Below are 18,864 nucleotides of genomic sequence, written 5' to 3' on the forward strand. Positions count from 1 at the left end.
AAGTCAAATCAAAGCAAACAGCACAGTGAGTGAGGGGAGGGGGGGGGGGGGGGGGAGAGTGAAGGAAAAGGGAGGAGGAGAGGAGGAGGGGGAAAGGGAGAGAGCACAACCATGCTAGGACCTTTCTACTTGGTATTGATTGTCAGGGATTGTGTCTATGGGTAAATTCAGGAATTTCAGAACCTTACATGTTTCCGATTGCTGGAAAAATGGCGGTGGGAAAGGAATGCAGGGGTGTGTTGGAGGAAGATAATGAGCTGTGAGAAGCTGCAGGAAACTGGGTGTCCCTATTAGGAGGTGTGGCCTTGTTGGAGGAAGTGAGTCACTGGAGGTGGGCTCTGAGGTTTCAGATGCTCTTCTGCTGCCTGCTGATCAGGAGGCAGGATCATGTCTACCAGCATGCTCTCCATCATGATGACAAAAGAACTAAACCTCTCAACTGTAAGCCAGCCCCAGTTAAATAAACATTTGCCTTTATAAGAGTTGCTGTGGTTACAGTGTTTCTTCACAGCATGGTGGAGCTAGGAGGACTAAAGGTTCGAATCCAGCCTCCACTGGGATCCTGCTTCAGTAAGAATAAAATCAAACCAACTTTTTCCTTTGATATATTTATCTTGAAGTTGATTATTTGCCCTGATTTAAACAAATATACTTGATTAATGGTAGACTTTGCTCTTTTGAGATCATTAAGTCACCCTTTAGTTAAGCACAGATAACTAACTCTTCAGTGGTCACGTGCTAACATCCACCCAATGAGAAGCAGCCCAGCCCGGAGACCTCACTTCCTGCGCCGCTTACCTCGATGGCAACACTGGTTTCTTTATTTTTGAAAAGCTGGAGCTCCTCCAACTGTTGCCTGTCCTCAGCTGTCAAGACAGTGAGAGCGTCTTCTGGAGGGTCCTTCAACCACAAGAAAGCAAGAGTCACACACAGATAGTAACACTTCCTCTCCAGGATCATTAGGAAGAGTGACTACATATAGAAGAGAGCTTTATCTAGACACATTTTTACCTCTTCGTCCACTGGAACAGATAAGTCATCCAAATGGCTGATCCGTCCATCTTTCCCGATTTCGTGAACGACAAAGTCAGAGTATCTGATGAAAAGGAAACCAAAGCTTTCAAGAGGCGGATGTTGTTTTACTTTCTACCTAATTTTACTATTAGTAAAAAGTAAACAAAGCTCACCATTGTTCAAAACAAGAGATTTAAGGAAAATCTTTATTGCCAAATAATACCAAGCAATCTTCTCTTATTTTAATGGACACTGAAACACATGCAGTGCTATACGAGGAGCTTCTAAAATATTACCATAGAGCATATCAACAAATGCACAAGGTAAGTCCATCACTATTTAAGGCCCCGTCAGCACAGTGCTTGAGGAGCAAGCACGGATGAGGACTTGCGTTTGAGGTGAAAAAGTCACGTGTGGTAACACAGGCCTGGGATATGCTGGAGAGGCAGGGACGAGAGGATCCTGGAGCCTCAGGCCTGCCAGTCTATAAGCACTGGTGAGTCCCAGGTTTTGATATTGTCTCAAAACAGTACAGGAGGATTGAAGAGATAGCCTAATGGTTAGAGCGCTAGCTGTTCTCGCAGAGAGCATGGGCTTGGACCGCAGTAACCTCATGGTAGCCCACAACCGCCTGCAACTGCAGATCCAGTGGACCTGACGTCCGTTTCTAGCTCCTTAGGCACGGTGCACATGTGGTGCAGATGAATACATGCAGGGACTCACGTCATACACATAAAATCAATCTTTAAAAAACAACCGTGTGGACAGTGAAGGAGGAGGGCACCTGAGGCTGGCCTCTAGCCTTACATGTGCAACGCACGCCCTCGTGTAAGCACGCACAAATGCAAATGCAAACACACACACACACACACACACACGCATAAACACACACCTAGGATTAGACAGTCTATATTAAAGTCATAAATACCGTCATTAGTTAATTAAAACTAAATAAGTTAGTTAAAAATAGTTAAGTCAGAGTGCAGTAAGCCTGCCCTAAGCTACCATGGAAGCGTGCTCCCACCAGCACACCTAACACCCCAGCCACTCTCACTGTGATGGTATTCTTTCTCTTCTGGATAGGAACACTGAAGCTCGGGAACCTTAAATACCCACTAAGTAGCTGAATGGAATCTATCCAATTTCTGAATCCAAATAACCCCTTTCTACTGAAAATATGGTCTATTCAGATGAAAAAAGTTAAGATTATATGGTGAATTAAAAAAAAGAAAAAAAAAAAAACCTTGAAATGTCTAAAAGAATTTAACAAAACAAATACTACCACCCTCTACACACACATTAACAACCTGTATCATCTGGAAATTCTGTTTAGTTAAACAGTTCTGGGAGAGATCTCTCCTTGATAAGGACTAAGAATTCATCTTGAGCCAGATTGTGAATTAAAGGCTGAACTGCTTTATGTAGCAAGACCCTATCAAGAAAAAATGAGATTAAAAGCAAAAGAAACAGAAGAAATGGAAAGAAAGCAAGAAATATCACGGGTACAGTGCAGCAAGAGTGCTTTCCTGGTGTGCACACTGCTTAGGTTGAAAGCCCAGGAACAGACACCCAGCACGCTCAAAACCCAAGACCACTTACTTACCAGGAGAGCACTCATATATTAAACAAAAATTTAAAAAGAAAAAAAAAAAAAAAGAAAAAGCAAAACCAGAAAGCTGTATATTTCGCCCCCAAGTTTCTAACATTCAAGGGCTGAAAATTCAAGACAGCTTATGGGTATACCTGGGCTATTTAGTGAGACACTGCCTCAAAAAACAAAGTTCCTTTGGTTTTTTTGATGGGGAAGTCGGGAGAAATGGAGTGGGGAGCAAAGAGAGAAAGAAATGGGAAGGGCCGGGCCTCTAGTGCAGTAGCTGCGCCTGGCTGGCGTGCCTAAGTCCTGGGGCCAGACTAGGAAGAAATGAGGAGAGAAAGGGAAGTACAAGACTACATGGCCAAACTCTTTCTGAAGGACAGCATTACCACAACTGGGAACAACATGCCTGCTAAACACACCTTTCTTTTAAGATCCCCGAGAAGCCGTGATGGGAACTCACGAACTTGCAGATGCCCACATCAAGTTCTGTGAGCCCATGTTTCATCATGTCTGCAAAACTCTCTGCTTCTTCCTCTTCCCCTGCTTCTGAAAGGCCGTCTTCCTCCTCCTCCTCCTCCTCTTGCACCTGAACGCTGGAATTCTCGTCATCTTTCACGGTGCTTTCAGCTTCTGGAGGCCCAGGCTCGTTCTCACTGCTGTGTAGACCGTCATTCTCTACCCCATCCTGACTGCTGGTCACACAGCCCTCGGACACCTTCTGTTTCTTTGTTTCGTCGTGTGGGGTCATACTGTCATTATCTTCCACAACAAGGCACCCACGTTTCAGGGACGTGCTTGTCATTTCCATCTTTAAGGCTCCAAGAAAACATTTAAGAAAACCTTTCACAGAGTAGAAAGAGTAGAAAGTTAACAATCTCTCATAAAAAGACTAGTTTTGGCAAACAGAAGCGCGCTGAACTTTGAGCAAATAGTCCTTAAAAAGATCATTTATTACAATAATTCTCAGGGTGTGCAGGGATGGCTCAATGGTTACTTGCTGAGCACCCAGAGAACCCAAGTTTGGTTCCTAGCTCGCATATCAGGTGGCTCCCAAGCACCTACAAACCCAGCTCCAGGGGAACAGACACTCTGCTGGCCTTCGAAAGCAATCACCAACACACACACATAAATAAAATACAAAAGGAACTTCTAATGAGATAGTAATTCTGACACTGCGTGCACTCCAAGGTATAAAAGAAGAAAACTAGCAGAGCACTTCATATCAGGAGTCCTAAGAATAACCAGGTCTGGTGGCACTGGGAGGTAGATGCAGGTGGATGTCTGTGAGTTTCAGGCCAGTCAGGGCTATAATGGACCCTTCCTCAAAACAAACAAACAAAGTGTGGGTGAGTGCATGTATACATACACACACACATCATTTTAAGCCAGAATTGTTTGTTTGTTTGTTTGAAGGAATTTATCTTGGTTTTTCTTTTTTTTTTTTGGTTTTTCGAGACAGGGTTTCTCTGTGTAGTCGTGGCTGTCCTGGAACTCACTCTGTAGCCCAGGCTGGCCTTGAACTCAGAAATCCGCCTGCCTCTGCCTCCCGAGTGCTGGGATTAAAGGCGTGCGCCACCACGCCCGGCGAAGGAATTTATCTTAAGGACATAATTTAGAGAGGGGCTGGCAAGATGGCTCAGCAGTATTTATTGCTCTGGCAGAGGACCTGGGTTTGGTTCCTAATACTCACCTTCACAGTAGTTCACAATCATCCCTAACTTGCTTCAATGGTTCTGATGCCTCTGACCTCTGCAGAAACCAAACATGTGTGTGGTGTATACTTGCACACATGCTTGTCAAACTCTCACACACAGAGAATTTATAAAATAAAAAACAGTAACAGCAACAACAACAAAAACAAACAGAATTCAGGAGCTAAGGGGATGGATGGCTCAGAAGTCAAGAGTACTTGCTGCTCTTTCGGAGGACCCACGTTCTGTTCCTAGAACTCTCACAATCAAAGCCTGTAACTTCAGTCCTAGGGTATCCAGAGCTCCATCTTGGCGTGTGCAGGCACCTATGCACACATTATGTACACAGACAAGCAGGCGCCCATGCATATACATAAAGCAAATTAAAATAAATAAGCTGAATAATTCGTAGATACAACTGATTAGGATCTGCAAGAGGCAATTCCTTCTAGGGCAGAACCCAGGTGGCTAGGGAGGACCCAGGTGGCTAGGGAGGATCCAGGTGGTTAGGGAGGACCCAGGTGGTTAGGGAGGACCCAGGTGGTTAGGTAATAACAGGTGTGTATCCACCATGATTTTAGTATAATCTTGCTCTAGGCATATGCATTATCTTTCAAAACTGATAAAATACAGCAGCACATAAATGAAAGCACACTTAACACCATACCAAGAGCTACGGGGGGCGGGGCTGTTGTATAGTACCTATAATGTCAGCCAGGTATGGTGAAATACACCTGCAATCTCAGCACTGGAAGGGAGAAATAGAAGGGCCAGGAGTTCAAGGCCAGCGAGGGATACAAGAGATCCTGACCCAAAACAGCAAGAGAAGGTACATACATAGTAAAGTGCTGCCTAGCACAGACAAGGATCTGAATTTGATCTCTAGCACTCATGGGTTGTTGGGTTGTTCCCCCCCCACCCCCTTCTTCTTTAAGTCAACCTCCAGGTTGGCAAGGTGGATACAGAAGGATTCTCTAGGAGTCACTGCTAGTGCATCTAGCCAAATTGTCAAACTCCACATTCAGTGCAAGGCTTCTCAAAAAGTCAAAGCCAGCAAGAGAGCTTTGCGTAAGGGAGTGAGAATGCCAGACTTGAGTAAAGTCTTCAGGACTCATATGGTAGGAGAAAGAACTGACTCCCAAAGTGGTTCTCTGACCTCCACACGCACACCCACAAACACCACACACACAGACACACACACACGACACCAGATAAAAGTAACACAAAACAAACCATACGTTGTAAATATACAAGCTTGGGCTTTCACTCTTAACTCTGCAACCTCTGTCTCCTGAGTGCTGGGACTGTAGAAGTGTTCCACTATGCCAGCGACTACGTGTATTTCACCACATTTAAAAAGACACAGCCAGGCTGGAGAGATGGCCCAGTGGTTAAGAGCACTAGTTGCTCCTCCAGAGGCTCAGAGTTCAATTCCCAGCACCCACATGGTGGTTCATGACCATAAAGGGATCTGACGCCCTCTTCTGGCACGCAGGTGCACATGCAGCAGAGCACTCATAAATAAATATTAAACAAAAATTAATACATAAAAATAAATAAAAACAAATCTAAAAAATGTTTAAAAAGATAAAGACCCAGCCCAAAACAAGATTATTTAACTGTACTATCTGCGATATATAGAACAAAATCTCAGACGCCACACACATCCGTCCCCAGTAAAGAGGAGCTTAGGAGATGCTTGAACACAGGGCAGCCAATAAAGATATTCCAGGCTGTGTGCACCTATCTACTTGATCTTACTTAAAACTGAAGTAAGAATGGAAGGTTTTTCCTATTTTTATTACAAAGAGAGACGAAAAGTGAGCGTATCCATAAACACCATAAATGAGCTCTAATAATACTCTAGTCCTCTAAGGTTAAAGAAAAACCAGGAACAGCCATGGTTAGGTAATAAAAATAAAGCAAATTCTAAGACTTGGCAGATCTTACTCCACAGCAGACACATGACCACCTGAGCAACCACCAAGTAGGGGTAATTACAATAACGGGCTCCAAATAATCAGCCCCCAGGAGAGCCTGATACCTGTCCAGAGGCCACAACTCTCAGCACACAGGCAAGCACAGCCAGCAAAAGCCATGCATGCAGCCTGCCTCAGGGACTGTACAGTCAGACCACCCACCTCGCTCCCAGTTACAAAGGGAACACCAGATCTTGGGAGTCAGATCCCAGGACTTGTCATTTAGTAAGTGGGTCACTTATCCTGTCTTAAATTGTTGGAAAACTAAAATATGTCTTGGATATAGTCTAATACCTGCTGCCATCCACCTTTGCTCACTGGCATTTACTATGCCCCTGGAGAGAGGGGACATGACATACAAGGACCCTTTTTTTTTGAGATAGGGTCTCCCTACACAGCCCTGGCTGTCCAATTGCCTCTGCTTCCTAAGAGCTAGGATTTAAGATGTGTGCCACCACGCCACGTCCCTAAGACACCTCTTATTCAGCTTTTGATTCTTGATATCGTAACCATGGTTTGCTCTTTTAGAAGTCTGTTTTTTGAGACAGGGTCTCATGAAGTGCTGGGCATGATAAACAAGCATGCTAACAATGAACTATACTGTCCTGTTCTTGCTTTGAGACAGGGTCTTGCTAAGATGCTTAGAATGCCTTTGTTAATGTAACCCAGGTAGGTTTTGAACCTGTGATACTCCTGCTTAGGCCTGAAACAGCAGGCATTACTTACTTTAATGGCAAAACTCACTCTACACCCTAATCTGAAAAAATTATTATTAAGTCTATCAGAGTCATCTACTCTAACATTTATTAAGTATGTCCTGGGTAGACACTGGAGAAAGATGGAAGACTTCTTGCAATCAGATTACAACCTACTTAAGGATATTTTAATAAACAAAATAAATTTGTGGGGGATGTGCTCAGAAGCAGAACATTTGTTTGTCTAGCATGCCCTAGGTTCAGTCTTCAGTGCTGCAAACAAACCAACCAACCCAGGATTAGGACAGGCAAGCCATTTAGAAGCAGAGAAAGGGGTGGCCTGGGGTAAAGCCTCTGTAAAGGTGTTTTAAAGACTTGAAAAAAGTAGACCTGAAAATTGTGTGAGTTCCATGGGGGCAGAACAGAGCCTGCAAAGATCCCAGCTAGGAAATGGGGTAACAGACATGCCGCCAAATCCCAGGCTCATCGGTGCCCTGGATCAAGTCAGCCTCCAACACAAGTGCTGAACGCTGGCAGTGACCTAAGCCTAGCAGTTCCAGGCCAGCCTGGTCTGCATAGAGAATTCCAGGACTGACAGTCCACATAACAGAGAGACTCTGCCTCAACCCTTCCCCCACAGAGAGAGAGAGAGAGAGAGAGAGAGAGAGAGAGAGAGAGAGAGAGAGAGAGAGATGTTCAGAGGGGAACTCAAGTGGCCGTCCCTCTCCTGTAAGGGCAGCACTCAGAAAGAAGGCTGAGGAAAGCCTGGTCTACATAGTAAGTCCTATCTCAAGACAAAAGAGGTTTATGTGTTCAAATAAACTTGTTAAGTTAACAAATTCTGACTGTTGGTTATTTGCTAATGACTGCACATAGTTTCCCCTCTTTCTCACTCACTACAGTGAACAGTCTGATTTTTGACAGCTCCTTCGTTAATAAAACCATTGCCCTGACACTGGGGCTTAGTGTTTTACGGATGGCCACAGATTTTTGTTGTTGTTTAAGAGTGGGAACAAACCAAAGTAACACCTATATTTTAGAGATCTCTTTTTTAAAGAAATGGCCTTGAACTAAACCCTTCTTCCTTGACTGGCAGTAATTAAGAGCAATGACCATGTGCTGGCCATTTTAAAGGCCCCTCAGTGAAGGGCTGGTGGTACGGACCACAGAATAAGTAGCCTGCACTGTCACCCAGCAGAGGTTGGAGAAGAGACCCCAGACATCAGCCTGATCGCTTCTCCGTGGTTGAGAAGAGCAGCGGCCCCTAAGGCCTGCCCAGCAAGTAAAACATCTGCGCCCAGTACCCAGCACCAGGCCGGGACCAGTGCAGGCTGCTCGGGCGATCTGGGAGCGCTGAGCAGGACCGGGGAAAGGCTGGTTTGCTTTTCTAACAGGGAATTGAGTTTGGGGAGCGCCCGAGGCACGGCAAAGCAAGGAAGAAGTGGAAAAAGAAGGTTCTAGCCCACAGCGGCGCGGCCAGAGGATCGGGACGCGGCGCCGCTTAACGAACGGCGAGGATCAGGGCGAATAGCCGGGATCGGGGAGCATGGATCGGGAACTAGGGATCTGGGATCAAGGATCCGGGAACGTGGAGCAGAAATAAGACAAGCGGGGAAGGTGGAGCTGGCGGCGGAGAAACAGGGAGCGGCGCGCGCTGCGACCACGGCCGCCCTCCCTCCCCGGCCGCGCGCCTCTCCGGAGGCCTGGGGCCACGCCGCAAAGCAGAGCACTTACCGGGAGCCTGAGGGCGCGGGCCGAGCGGCGAAGAGGGCGCTCGGCTCGGGACGCGGGAGGGCGGCGGCGGTGACTCGCAGGAGGCGGCGGCCAGCGCCGACCCGCACAGGCTGCACCGCGTGGAGACGCACAGGGACCGGTTCTCCCACCAGCCGCCGGGCTCGCACACGTGCGGCGCTGCGCCGCGCCGACCACGCCCCGGGGCGGGGCCCGCTCCACCGGCCCACGGCTCCCGAGGACGCTCCGCCCATCGGCGCCTGGGAAGTGACTTGCCTTATGCAAAGAATCCTTTAGGACTTCAAAAACAGAGACTGCCTTATTAGTTGTTAGTTGTGCTTGAATGGGAGCTTCTTTCACAGCTATGGCCTTTTATTATGATTAATAGTGCATATTAATAGAATGAGTTTCTTACCTTTGACAGCTCCCCAGTAGGACTGTCTTCAAGAAAATTCCATCATAGCTGGTTAATGCTTTGGCGTAAAGAAAAATAAAATATATTTTTCTTCTCATGCTTCAAGTAGCCAACTGACCAAATCAAAGCACTCTATAGCATTTCAGGTTTAATATTTTGCCAGATTTCAACTCAGGGTAAAATAAAATATAATAAAATAAATCAAAATTTGTGGAGAGTCAAAAGCCCATAATCCAAGCACTCAGGTGATGCGGACAGAAGGATCAGAAACTTAAGGGCACTTTGGGATATGTAAGGAATCCCAGGTAAACATGGCCTAGGTAAGACCCTGTTGTTTTGTTTTGTTTTGTTTTTAAACAAAGAAACAAACACCTGGGCAGTGATGGTACACACCTTTAATCCCAGCACTTGGGAAGTAGAAGCAGGCAGATTTCTGAGTTCGAGGCCAGCCTGGTCTAAAGAGTGAGTTCCAGGACAGCCAGGGCTACACAGAGAAACCCTGTCTTGAAAAAACAAAATAGAAAAGAAAAGAAAAACAAAACAAAAGCAAAACAAAACAAAAACATGTTATTTCAGATCTTTGTATTTCTCTTAGATGTGTGTGTGTGTGTGTGTGCATGTGTGTGTGTGTTGTAACCATGTGTTTTACATATGTGAGGTTTGCATATGTGATGATTAGTGTTGTCAGTTTGACAGAGTCTAGAATTACCTTGGAGACAAGCCCTGGTCATGCCTATGCTGGACTATCCTGACTGGGTTAATTGTAATCGTACAGGACCAGCACCATCTCCTGGCTGGAACTCTGAACTGTGTCAATCAGGAGTTCCTCAACTCCTTGGGGTTCCAGTGGCCCTTTCAAGGGGTTGCCTAAAACCATCAAAATATCAAAAACTAAGGTCCATGTACAGTTCTGAGTTTGTGGAGACCTATCATGGTGCTTTCCACTTTCACTCTCTACCTTAGTTACTTATTATTCTTGTGTGTTTATGATGTGGGCATGCGTACACGTGGAGGCTGGAGCACAGTCTGCAGAAGCTGGTCCTCTCCTTCTACCTTACATGGTTTCTGGGGACGGAAGCCAAGTTGTCAGGCTTGCTTGGCAAGTGCTCTTACCTCTGATCCATCTCCATGGCCCCTTCACTCTACTTTTTGTAAATAATTTTCACTGACCCTGGAGCTCAACTGGACTGGTTGGCTGGCAAGCCGGAGGATCTTATCTCTGTCTCTCTGCTGCTTGGATTGCACGGATCTGCTGTGACCAGCTTTCTACATGACTAGCAGGATCTAAGCACAGGTCCTCACTGTATTGACTAAACTATCTCCTGAGTCCCACACTTGCTTTTAAAATATGGATTTAGTGGAAACATCCAGCTAAATGAGTCACTTCTTAATTACTGTCCTACTGCTATGATGAGACACCACCTCCAAAGGAAATTATAGAAAGAAGAGTTATCGGGTCTTACAGTTTCAGAGGGTGTGTCCACAGTAATCCTGGCAGCTGGTAGGTGGGCAGACGCTGAGAGCGCACATCTTTGTCCACAAGTACACGGTGGAGAAAGTCAGGAAAGGTGTGGCCTTTTGAAACTTCAAAGCCAACTGCCTGTGACAACCTCATCCAACAAGGCCACACCTCCTCCAACAAGGCCACTCCTCCTAATGCTTCCCAATCAGTCCTATCAACTGGAGACCAAGTATTCGCACACATGAACCTATGGGGACATTCTTATTCAAATCACTACAGTCACACATATTTAGTTCAGACTTGTGGCTTCTACATTGTCTTCCTCTAAGATTATTCTCTGTAGTTACCTACCTAAATTCTTTCATTTGTCTTTAATTATTTTATTAATTCTTTCTGTCTTTTTTTTTTTCCTTTTTAAGATAGGTGCTCAGTATATAGCCCAGGCTAGTCCCAAATTCAAGAGCCTCCTCCCTCAGTCTTGAGAGCACTGCAATTATAAACTTGTGGCATCATGCCTAGCCCATTTCACTAATTCTTGTACATCTGCACATTCTTGGGGCTATGGTAAATTAAAAAGTTAATGTCCTAAGGTCAGCAGACTCAAATACAACTATGTGGTATAATATAGCCTAGATCCTGTTTTAATTTTAAATTTTTTTAAAAAGATTTATTTGTTTATTTTTATGTATATTAGTACACTGTAGCTGTCTTCAGACACACCAGAAGAGATCCCATTACAGATGCTACCAGAAGAGGGCATCGGATCCCATTACAGATGGTTGTGAGCCACCATGTGGTTGCTGGGAATTGAACTCAGGACCTCTGGAAGAGCAGTCAGTGCTCTTACCCACTGAGCCATCTCTCCAGCTCCCTAATTTTAAATTTTTAAAATTTTATTATTTTTATTTTTTAAAGTGTGTGGATGTTTGCCTGTATGTATGACTGTATACCAGGTGTGTGTCTGGTGTCCAGAGAGTGCAGAGAGAGAGTCAGATGCCGTAGAATTGAGTTACAGACAGAGAGCTGTAAGCTGCTGCGTGGGTGCTAGAAAGTGAACCTGGATTCTCTGAAAGAGCTGCTGGTACTCTTAGTTGCTGAAGCCATCTCTCCAGATCCTGTCTGTCTGTCTGTCTGTCTGTCTGTTTGTTTATACAGGGTTTCACTATATAGCTCTGTCGATCCTTCAACTCACTATGTAGATGAGGCTGGTTTTGAATTCATAAAGATTCACCTGCCTCTGCCTCCTGAGTTCTGGGATAAAAGGCATGCACCACCATACCCGGCTCTTAATTTTTTTTTTTTTCATTTTATGTGTATGGGTGTTTTGTCTGCATGGATGTCTACACCTCAGTGAGTTTTCTTCTCACGGACTGGTTTCTGTTTCCTCCAAAGATTTTGTTTGTTTGCTTGTTTGTTGGTTTTTCTGTTTTCTCCTCATTTGTTTTGGTCTCAAAGGCACTGCCTTCCAGGGTTTGCCTGTCAAATTTCTATGTTCTCTACCTATCCCTTGCTTCTAAGTAATTCCAGTTCCTCCTCCCTGGATAACAGTAGAGGTTTAGGGGGCTTTGCTGAGCAAACTGGATGCCAGATTTTGAGTGCTCTTCCTCTGTCTGACTCCCAGAATGTTTCAATCCTCCTACAAACAGATCTGGACCTTCCAGTTCGAAAATATATGAAGGAGAGTTCCTTTTGTCTAGCTGTCCTTCGAAGCTCGCTCTTGAGTCTGCAAAAGAGGTTTCTTAGTCTCCTACCTTTTAAATGGAGTATTTTTTTCTGTATAACGCTTAAACAGTAATAAATATTAGTTACTTTTGCACGTAGACTTTTGTCTCTCTCGAAGACTGTAAAATATAGAAAGAGCACTTTGACACTCCTACCTAGTACCACGTGGGCCAGGTATTGAACTCGGGCGTCTTGGTGGCAAATGCTTTTATGCGCTAAGCCATTTTGAGATACGTGTTGTTCTAGCTGATACCGAACTCACTTTATAGAGCAAGCTGGCAGGGACTAGTGGCAATCTTCCCGCCTCCGCTCCCGACTTGTGGCTCACCATCCTAAGGGTATCATGAGGATTTTCTCCTTCCCTCCTTCCTCTCCCCTCCTTGAATTCAGTGTGTAGCTGGAGTTGACTTTGAACTCCTGGTTTTCCCGCCTTCACCTCCCAAACGGTGGAATTCCAAGTATGAGACACCATGCCAGGGCCTAATTTTATTTTTAGTAACTCCAAAGAAGTGGAGAGAGCTCCTGCACAGAACTCCGCCTGAGAAGCAGTAGGGCTGCCGGGTTCCCTGAGCGGCCGACATGACATCCAACCAACAGGGGGCGCCACAGAACAGGACAGCGGCGCGCAGATATGCCTCTCTAGGCCAAGAGAACGGAACCAGAGAGTCGGTGATAGGAAGTCGAGGTGGCGCTCAACCCCGCGTCCCTGAAGGCTGGTCTGGTCGCCCAGTCTGTGTGTTCCCTAGCCGGACTCTGCAGGCCGGGCTGGCGGTGCATGGAATCCAGAACTCGTGCAGAGGCAGGATGCTTGCGGCTGACGAGATCGGCGAAGTGCCGGCAGCCCCGGTGAGGCGTCCCTGGAAACCCGGGGAAGGGACGCTGGTGACCCTGCGAGGTGGCACAGACCCCACCCCCACCCCCGCCCCGGGGACATTGTCCCCGCCGGGTTACCTTGGAAGCGTTTGGCGGTGGTTCCCACGGCCCGAGGCAGGCAAGGGCGTCCCAGGGGAGGTAGTCACAGTGCAATGTCCGATGTCCCAGAAGATGACAGTTTTGAGAGTTGGCGGGAAAGTGGCCCCAGTGTCCGGGCAGGGTAACTCGGACCCTGGGAAGGTGGTCCAGACCTCTGGGAAGGTGGCAGTAGTGTCAGGCATGCCCCTGGGAGAGGCGCCTAGGACCTCTCCACCAGCATGGGACCTTTTGGAGCGCTGTATGAATTCCACTTACTTCAGTCTAACTTGTTTGCCACACCTGTTTTTCTGCCAGTGCTGCCCCGAGAGTGGTGACGAAACGAAGAACACAGAGGAGAAAAGTAAGCAGGCCCTTAGTTCTTTTTGTCTAGCTGCCCCTCGAAGCTCGCCTTTTCAGAGTCTGCAAAAGGGTTTCTTAGTCTGCTATCTTTTAAATGGAGTGTTTTTTTCTGTACAATGTTTAAACAGTAATAAATATTAGTTACCTTTGCACGTGGACTTTTGTCTCTCTAAGACTGTGAAATGTAGAAAGAGCACATCGACACCCCTTCCTAGTACAGTAACTGGTTTGGCTTCCCTGGGACCTGTCATTTTAATGAACTGTCAGCTCCTTATCAGGCATTTAGAGGGGTTATGCTGGTCACTGTTACTGGGTTCAAGGAAGAGGTTGATAATCGCTTAAATGTACTTTTGCCTTCAGTGAATAAGTAATTACAGTTTGCTGCAGGTAGCCCACACCTTAGGTCCCGGGGCTTGGTCTGGGTAGGTGACAAGGAAAAGACCTGGTACCTAGGACAGGAAAATATGTCAGACTCCAGGATATTTGTTATTTCACTTGATGAGATAAGCGTAGCAGGTTATTAGGAATCCAGCACCCTGAAGGGGCTGTTTTTGTTACTCTCTCTCTCTCTTTCTTTTTTTTTTTAACAAGGTGGAGCGTAGCCCAGGTTGGCCCCAGACTTACTGTGTGACTAAGGATGACCTTGGACTCCAGATCCACAGTGGTCTTCTATTTCACAGATGTCACATGCCCAACCTCTTTAGGAGCTTTTGAAGTATTTTTTTAAAGATTTATTTATTATTATATCTATGTATACTGTAGCTGTTTTCAGACACACCACAAGAGGGCGTCAAATCTCATCATGGGTGATTGTGAGCTACCATGTGGTCGATGGGATGTGAACTCAGGACCTTTGGAAGAGCAGTCAGTGCTCTTAACCCTTGAGCCATCTCACCAGCCTGAAGTAATTTTTAAAGAGCCCTTATGTTAACAGTTAAGTTCAGCGGCCTTGACAGTGAGAGAAAGGGTGCCCACATTTCCATGTGGCTCCCAGGAGGAAGTTTGCTCTTACTGTTGGCTTCTGATAAGCTCCCCCACCCCCTTGGAGCTTGAAAGATGGCTTGGTGCTTAAGAGTGCTTGCTGGGCCGGGCGTGGTGGCGCACGCCTTTAATCCCAGCACTCGGGAGGCAGAGGCAGGCGGATTTCTGAGTTCGAGGCCAGCCTGGTCTACAAAGTGAGTTCCAGGACAGCCAGGGCTACACAGGGAAACCCTGCCTCGAAAAAAAAAAACCAAAAAGAAAAAAAAAAAAAGAGTGCTTGCTGCTGTTACAGAGGACCTGGGTTCAGTTTCTGGAACCCACCTGACAGCTCAGTACTTCAGTCTTAGAGGTATAAATGTCCAGTCCTGGCATCCCAGGGCTCTTGCTCACACATGGTACACATAAACTCATGGAAGCAAACACCTGTGCACATAAATCAAATGAACAAATCCTTAAACAAATAAATAATAATTAAAAAACAAAACAAAACAAAACCCAAAGCCTGAAATGGCCTGGGAAGTTAAAGTGCCAAAGTTCTTGCCTAGAACTTTGGAAGCCCTGGGTTTGAACTTGAGCCCCACACCACCAAACAAACAAAGCCACAGACAGAATGGGCTTAGCAGTTAAGAGAATTTGATATTCTTCACAGGAGCTGACTTCACCTACAGTGTGGCTAACAACTGCTTGTAACTATAGTTCTAGGAGATCCAATGCCCTCTTCTGGCCTCTGTACATTGACTAATGTGGTACACAGACATACATATAACACCTACACACATAAAATCTCAAAAGTTTAGTATATACCTGCCAGCCCATTTGTAAACCAAAAAGGGAAAAGCAGAACAAAACAAAACAACAACAACAAAACAAACAAACAAGGAAACAAACCAAAAAATGCAAACAAACTTTCTCTACTTTTGTCTGCCCAGATGCCTTGACTCTTGACATCAGCCAAATTGTCATTTTAGAACGTCAGGTGCAAACTACTTCGTTAAGGACTTTGTCCGTGTCTTCAGTGACTCAGTTAACTGCTGTGTGACAATGGTGCATTCTCTTTATAAAAAAAGGAAGGGGAGAGACATAAAAATCTGGCAAGCCAGGTGTGGCTCACTTCTGAAATCCCAGCCCTTAGGAGGCTGAGGCAGGAGGATTACCGTGATATGGAGATCAGGTTAGGTCACAGAATTATAGTGTATCTAAAATATTGTACACAAATATTAGTGTATTTGGTTTTTAACTTTTTTTTTAAGTTATGTGCAGAATAGTTAAGCCTAGACTTGTGCTTTTAAAATTTAGATTATTTTTAATGGTGTTTTGGTTACGTATGTCTGTGACTCAGCCTACTTGGAACTGGAACTACAGATGGTTCTAGGCTGCTCACACATGAGCTCTGGGAATCCAACCCTGGTCCTCGACAAAATCGACGAGAGCTGTTATTTCTCCAGCCTGTCTTAAGAAACAACAGATAAGGGCTAGAGAGATGGCTCAGAGGTTAAGAGCACTGACTGCTCTTCCAGGGGTCATGAGTTCAAATCCCAGCAACCACATGGTGGCTCACAACCATCTGTAATACAATCTGATGCCCTCTTCTGGTATGTCTAAAGACAGCTACAGTGTACTTATATATAATAAATAAATCTTAAAAAAAAAAAAGAAACAACAGATAAAATTAAGTATGATGGTGCATGACTGTAATCCCAGCACCCAAGAGGTGGAGGCAGGAGGATTAGAAATTGACATTAAAGTCATCCTTGACTACCACATGGCAAGTTTGAGACCAGCTTGGGATACATGAGATCTTTCTCAAAAGTAAATGAACAGACAGAAATAGGTAATAAAAAAATCTCTGTATAGTTTTGAAGGATCTCATATACTTAAGAATGTAGTATGCACCTTTAAATAGTTACACGTGGTGCGTGTGGGTTTTGTTGTTTCAAGTGAAGGTAGAATTAGCCGCCTCAGATACAGAGCTCAAGTCTGTCGATATGTATATCGACACAACTTATTGGCTTTATTTATGGATGATTCTAAAGATTATCTTCCTATCAGGACGTGAGTGCAGTTGGATTATTCTGTGTTTTGAGACACTGTGTCTTGTGTACCCCAGGCTGGTTTTAAACTTTCTATGTAGCTGAAGATAACCCTGAACTTCCCATCTATGTCAGATATTATTAAAATTTAGATACAGAAAAACCAATTATGTTAATATATAAAGTAGACAATAGAGTTTTGGACTGAAAGCTAGGAAACATGAACTTTAGTTTCATTTTTTAATCTTTATAGGCTGAGGCAGACATTATTATTTATTTTGTAGTTTGGAAGTTGAGACGTAGCCTTGTTTTATTTCTCCTACCAGTGGCCTCTTGCTCTTCATGTCTGTAAACAATCTTCTAATTCTTCTTTCTAAATAAAGTTTTTTATTTCATTTTATTTTAGTGTGTGTGTGTGTTTGCGTGTTTGCATGCCATAGTGTATGTGTGGAGATCAGAGGACTTGTGAGTTCGCTCTGTTCTTCCACCATGTGTGTCTTGAGCTCAGACTTAGGACATCAGGCGTGATGGAAGGTGCCTTTACCTGCTGAGCCATGTTGCTGGCCAGTTTGTCTTTATTGATTCATTATTTTTGTAGAACTGAGAATTAAATGTGGGTTTTTGCTTAGGGTGGGTAAGCACACTATCACTGAGCTACACCTTCAGCACCAAAATTTTTTTTCCATATTTTTTTTATTGGGTATTTATTTCAATTACGTTTCCAATGCTATCCCAAAAGTCTCCCACACGCTCCCCCACCCACTCCGTTACCCACCTACTCCCACTTCTTGGCCCTGGCGTTCCCCTGTACTGAGGCATATAAAGTTTGCACGACCAATGGGCCTCTCTTTCCACTGATGGCCGACTAGGCCATCTTCTGATTAATATGCAGCTAGAGACACGAGCTCCAGGGGGAGGTGGAGTATTGGTTAGTTCATATTGTTGTTCCACCTATAGGATTGCAGATCCCTTCAGCTCCTTGAGTACTTTCCCATAGCTCCTCCATTGGGGGCCCTGTGATCCATCCACTTCTGTGTTTGCCAGGCCCCGGCATAGTCTCACAAGAGACAGCCATATCTGGGTCCTTTTAGCAAAATCTTGCTAGTGTATGCAATGACACTAAAATATTTTAATTCATGTAAATTAAATAGAACAAAGGGAAAAGAGCTGGCCTTGTAGTAGTGTTTCTGTTGTTTAGTTTGTAGTATGTATGTATGTATGTATGTATGTATGTATGTATTGTGTGTGTGTATGTGTGTGTGCCTGCCATAGCGTGACTGTGGAGATGAAAAGACAACTTTGTGAAGGCAGTTCTGATTTATATTTATTTTTATTTAACCCTTTATATGGGTTCTGGATGAAATCAGGTTGTACTATTTGAAATGTACTTTGCCTCTGAGCCATTTCTTTGGCCCTGTAACTGGTGTTTTTTGTAGGGGTTTGAGACACAATCTCATTGGGTAGTTAAAGCTGGCCTTGAGTTTATATCAGTCCTCTTTTAGCCCCTGAATCCTGGCCTCAGGTAGGTATGAGCCACCATGCACGCACTGGTATGTTCTAGTACACTGTACATAAATATTTAGCCAACATCTCATTCTTAGGTTTTCATTTAGGCATCTTTTCATTTAGACTCTGATAGAGTGCTTTCCCAGCATGCTCAGTGCCCCAGGTCCAGCACCAAGCATAAGCCAGTGTGGTGGAACTCGTGTAGTCTAAGCAAGCACTGGGACTGAGTTAGGAGGGTCAGAAAGTCAGGATCATTGCCAGCTATATAGAAAGATTCCATTTCAAAACAAAAACTAAACCAGTGTGTGTGTGTGTGTGTGTGTGTGTGTGTAGCTTATGAATAGAAGCAGCCACTTTGAAAAGAAACCATTTGCCACAGACCATTAATAGTAGAGTGGGAGAAGAAAGCTTATGTAGCCAGACGTGAGTCACGTACCCCTCAGCTCTGCCAAGAAGCTCTCATGAGGCGCTTCTGAGGTACAGGATGGCTGAGTCTGTGGCGCAGCTGCCCAACAAATAAGCGATGCCATTGAATAACAGATTCTAGGACAGTAGGAGACCATCTCACTGCGGTTAAATCTCGGTAAAGAGTTTTATTGTTTTTACTTAGCACTCTCATCCCCCTGCCTCTGCTCCCTAGCACTGTGATGAGGTATGCACCGCCACCCCTGACTATTTAGTTGCTTTTGCAGTGGATTTTTTTTTAAGTGGTTTTCTTTTTTTTTTTTTT

General features: G+C 45.0%; 2 protein-coding genes across 3 annotated transcripts in view; one reads left to right on the forward strand and one right to left on the reverse strand.

Moving 5' to 3' along the window:
• Pus7 (pseudouridine synthase 7) overlaps positions 1-8,904 on the reverse strand; it is a 43,457-nt gene extending 34,553 nt beyond the window's left edge. For both annotated transcript variants that reach the window (XM_021162744.2, XM_021162743.1), the window contains exons 1-4: positions 8,711-8,904; positions 3,031-3,451; positions 1,012-1,096; positions 799-900 (exon numbers count right to left, since the gene is read on the reverse strand). In XM_021162744.2, coding sequence (XP_021018403.1) covers positions 799-900; positions 1,012-1,096; positions 3,031-3,419 — 576 coding nt within the window. In that variant the 5' untranslated portion in view covers positions 3,420-3,451; positions 8,711-8,904. The remainder of the gene's footprint in view (positions 1-798; positions 901-1,011; positions 1,097-3,030; positions 3,452-8,710) is intronic.
• Positions 8,905-13,020: 4,116 nt separating this feature from the next.
• Positions 13,021-18,864, forward strand: part of Rint1 (RAD50 interactor 1) — a 33,913-nt gene continuing 28,069 nt past the window's right edge. The window contains exons 1-2 of the mRNA XM_029477543.1: positions 13,021-13,152; positions 13,573-13,618. Of these exons, the coding sequence (XP_029333403.1) occupies positions 13,111-13,152; positions 13,573-13,618 (88 nt within the window). The 5' untranslated portion in view covers positions 13,021-13,110. The remainder of the gene's footprint in view (positions 13,153-13,572; positions 13,619-18,864) is intronic.

The sequence above is a fragment of the Mus caroli genome, chromosome 5 (genome assembly GCF_900094665.2).
Source record: "Mus caroli chromosome 5, CAROLI_EIJ_v1.1, whole genome shotgun sequence".
In the NCBI taxonomy this organism is placed as follows: Eukaryota; Metazoa; Chordata; class Mammalia; order Rodentia; family Muridae; genus Mus; species Mus caroli.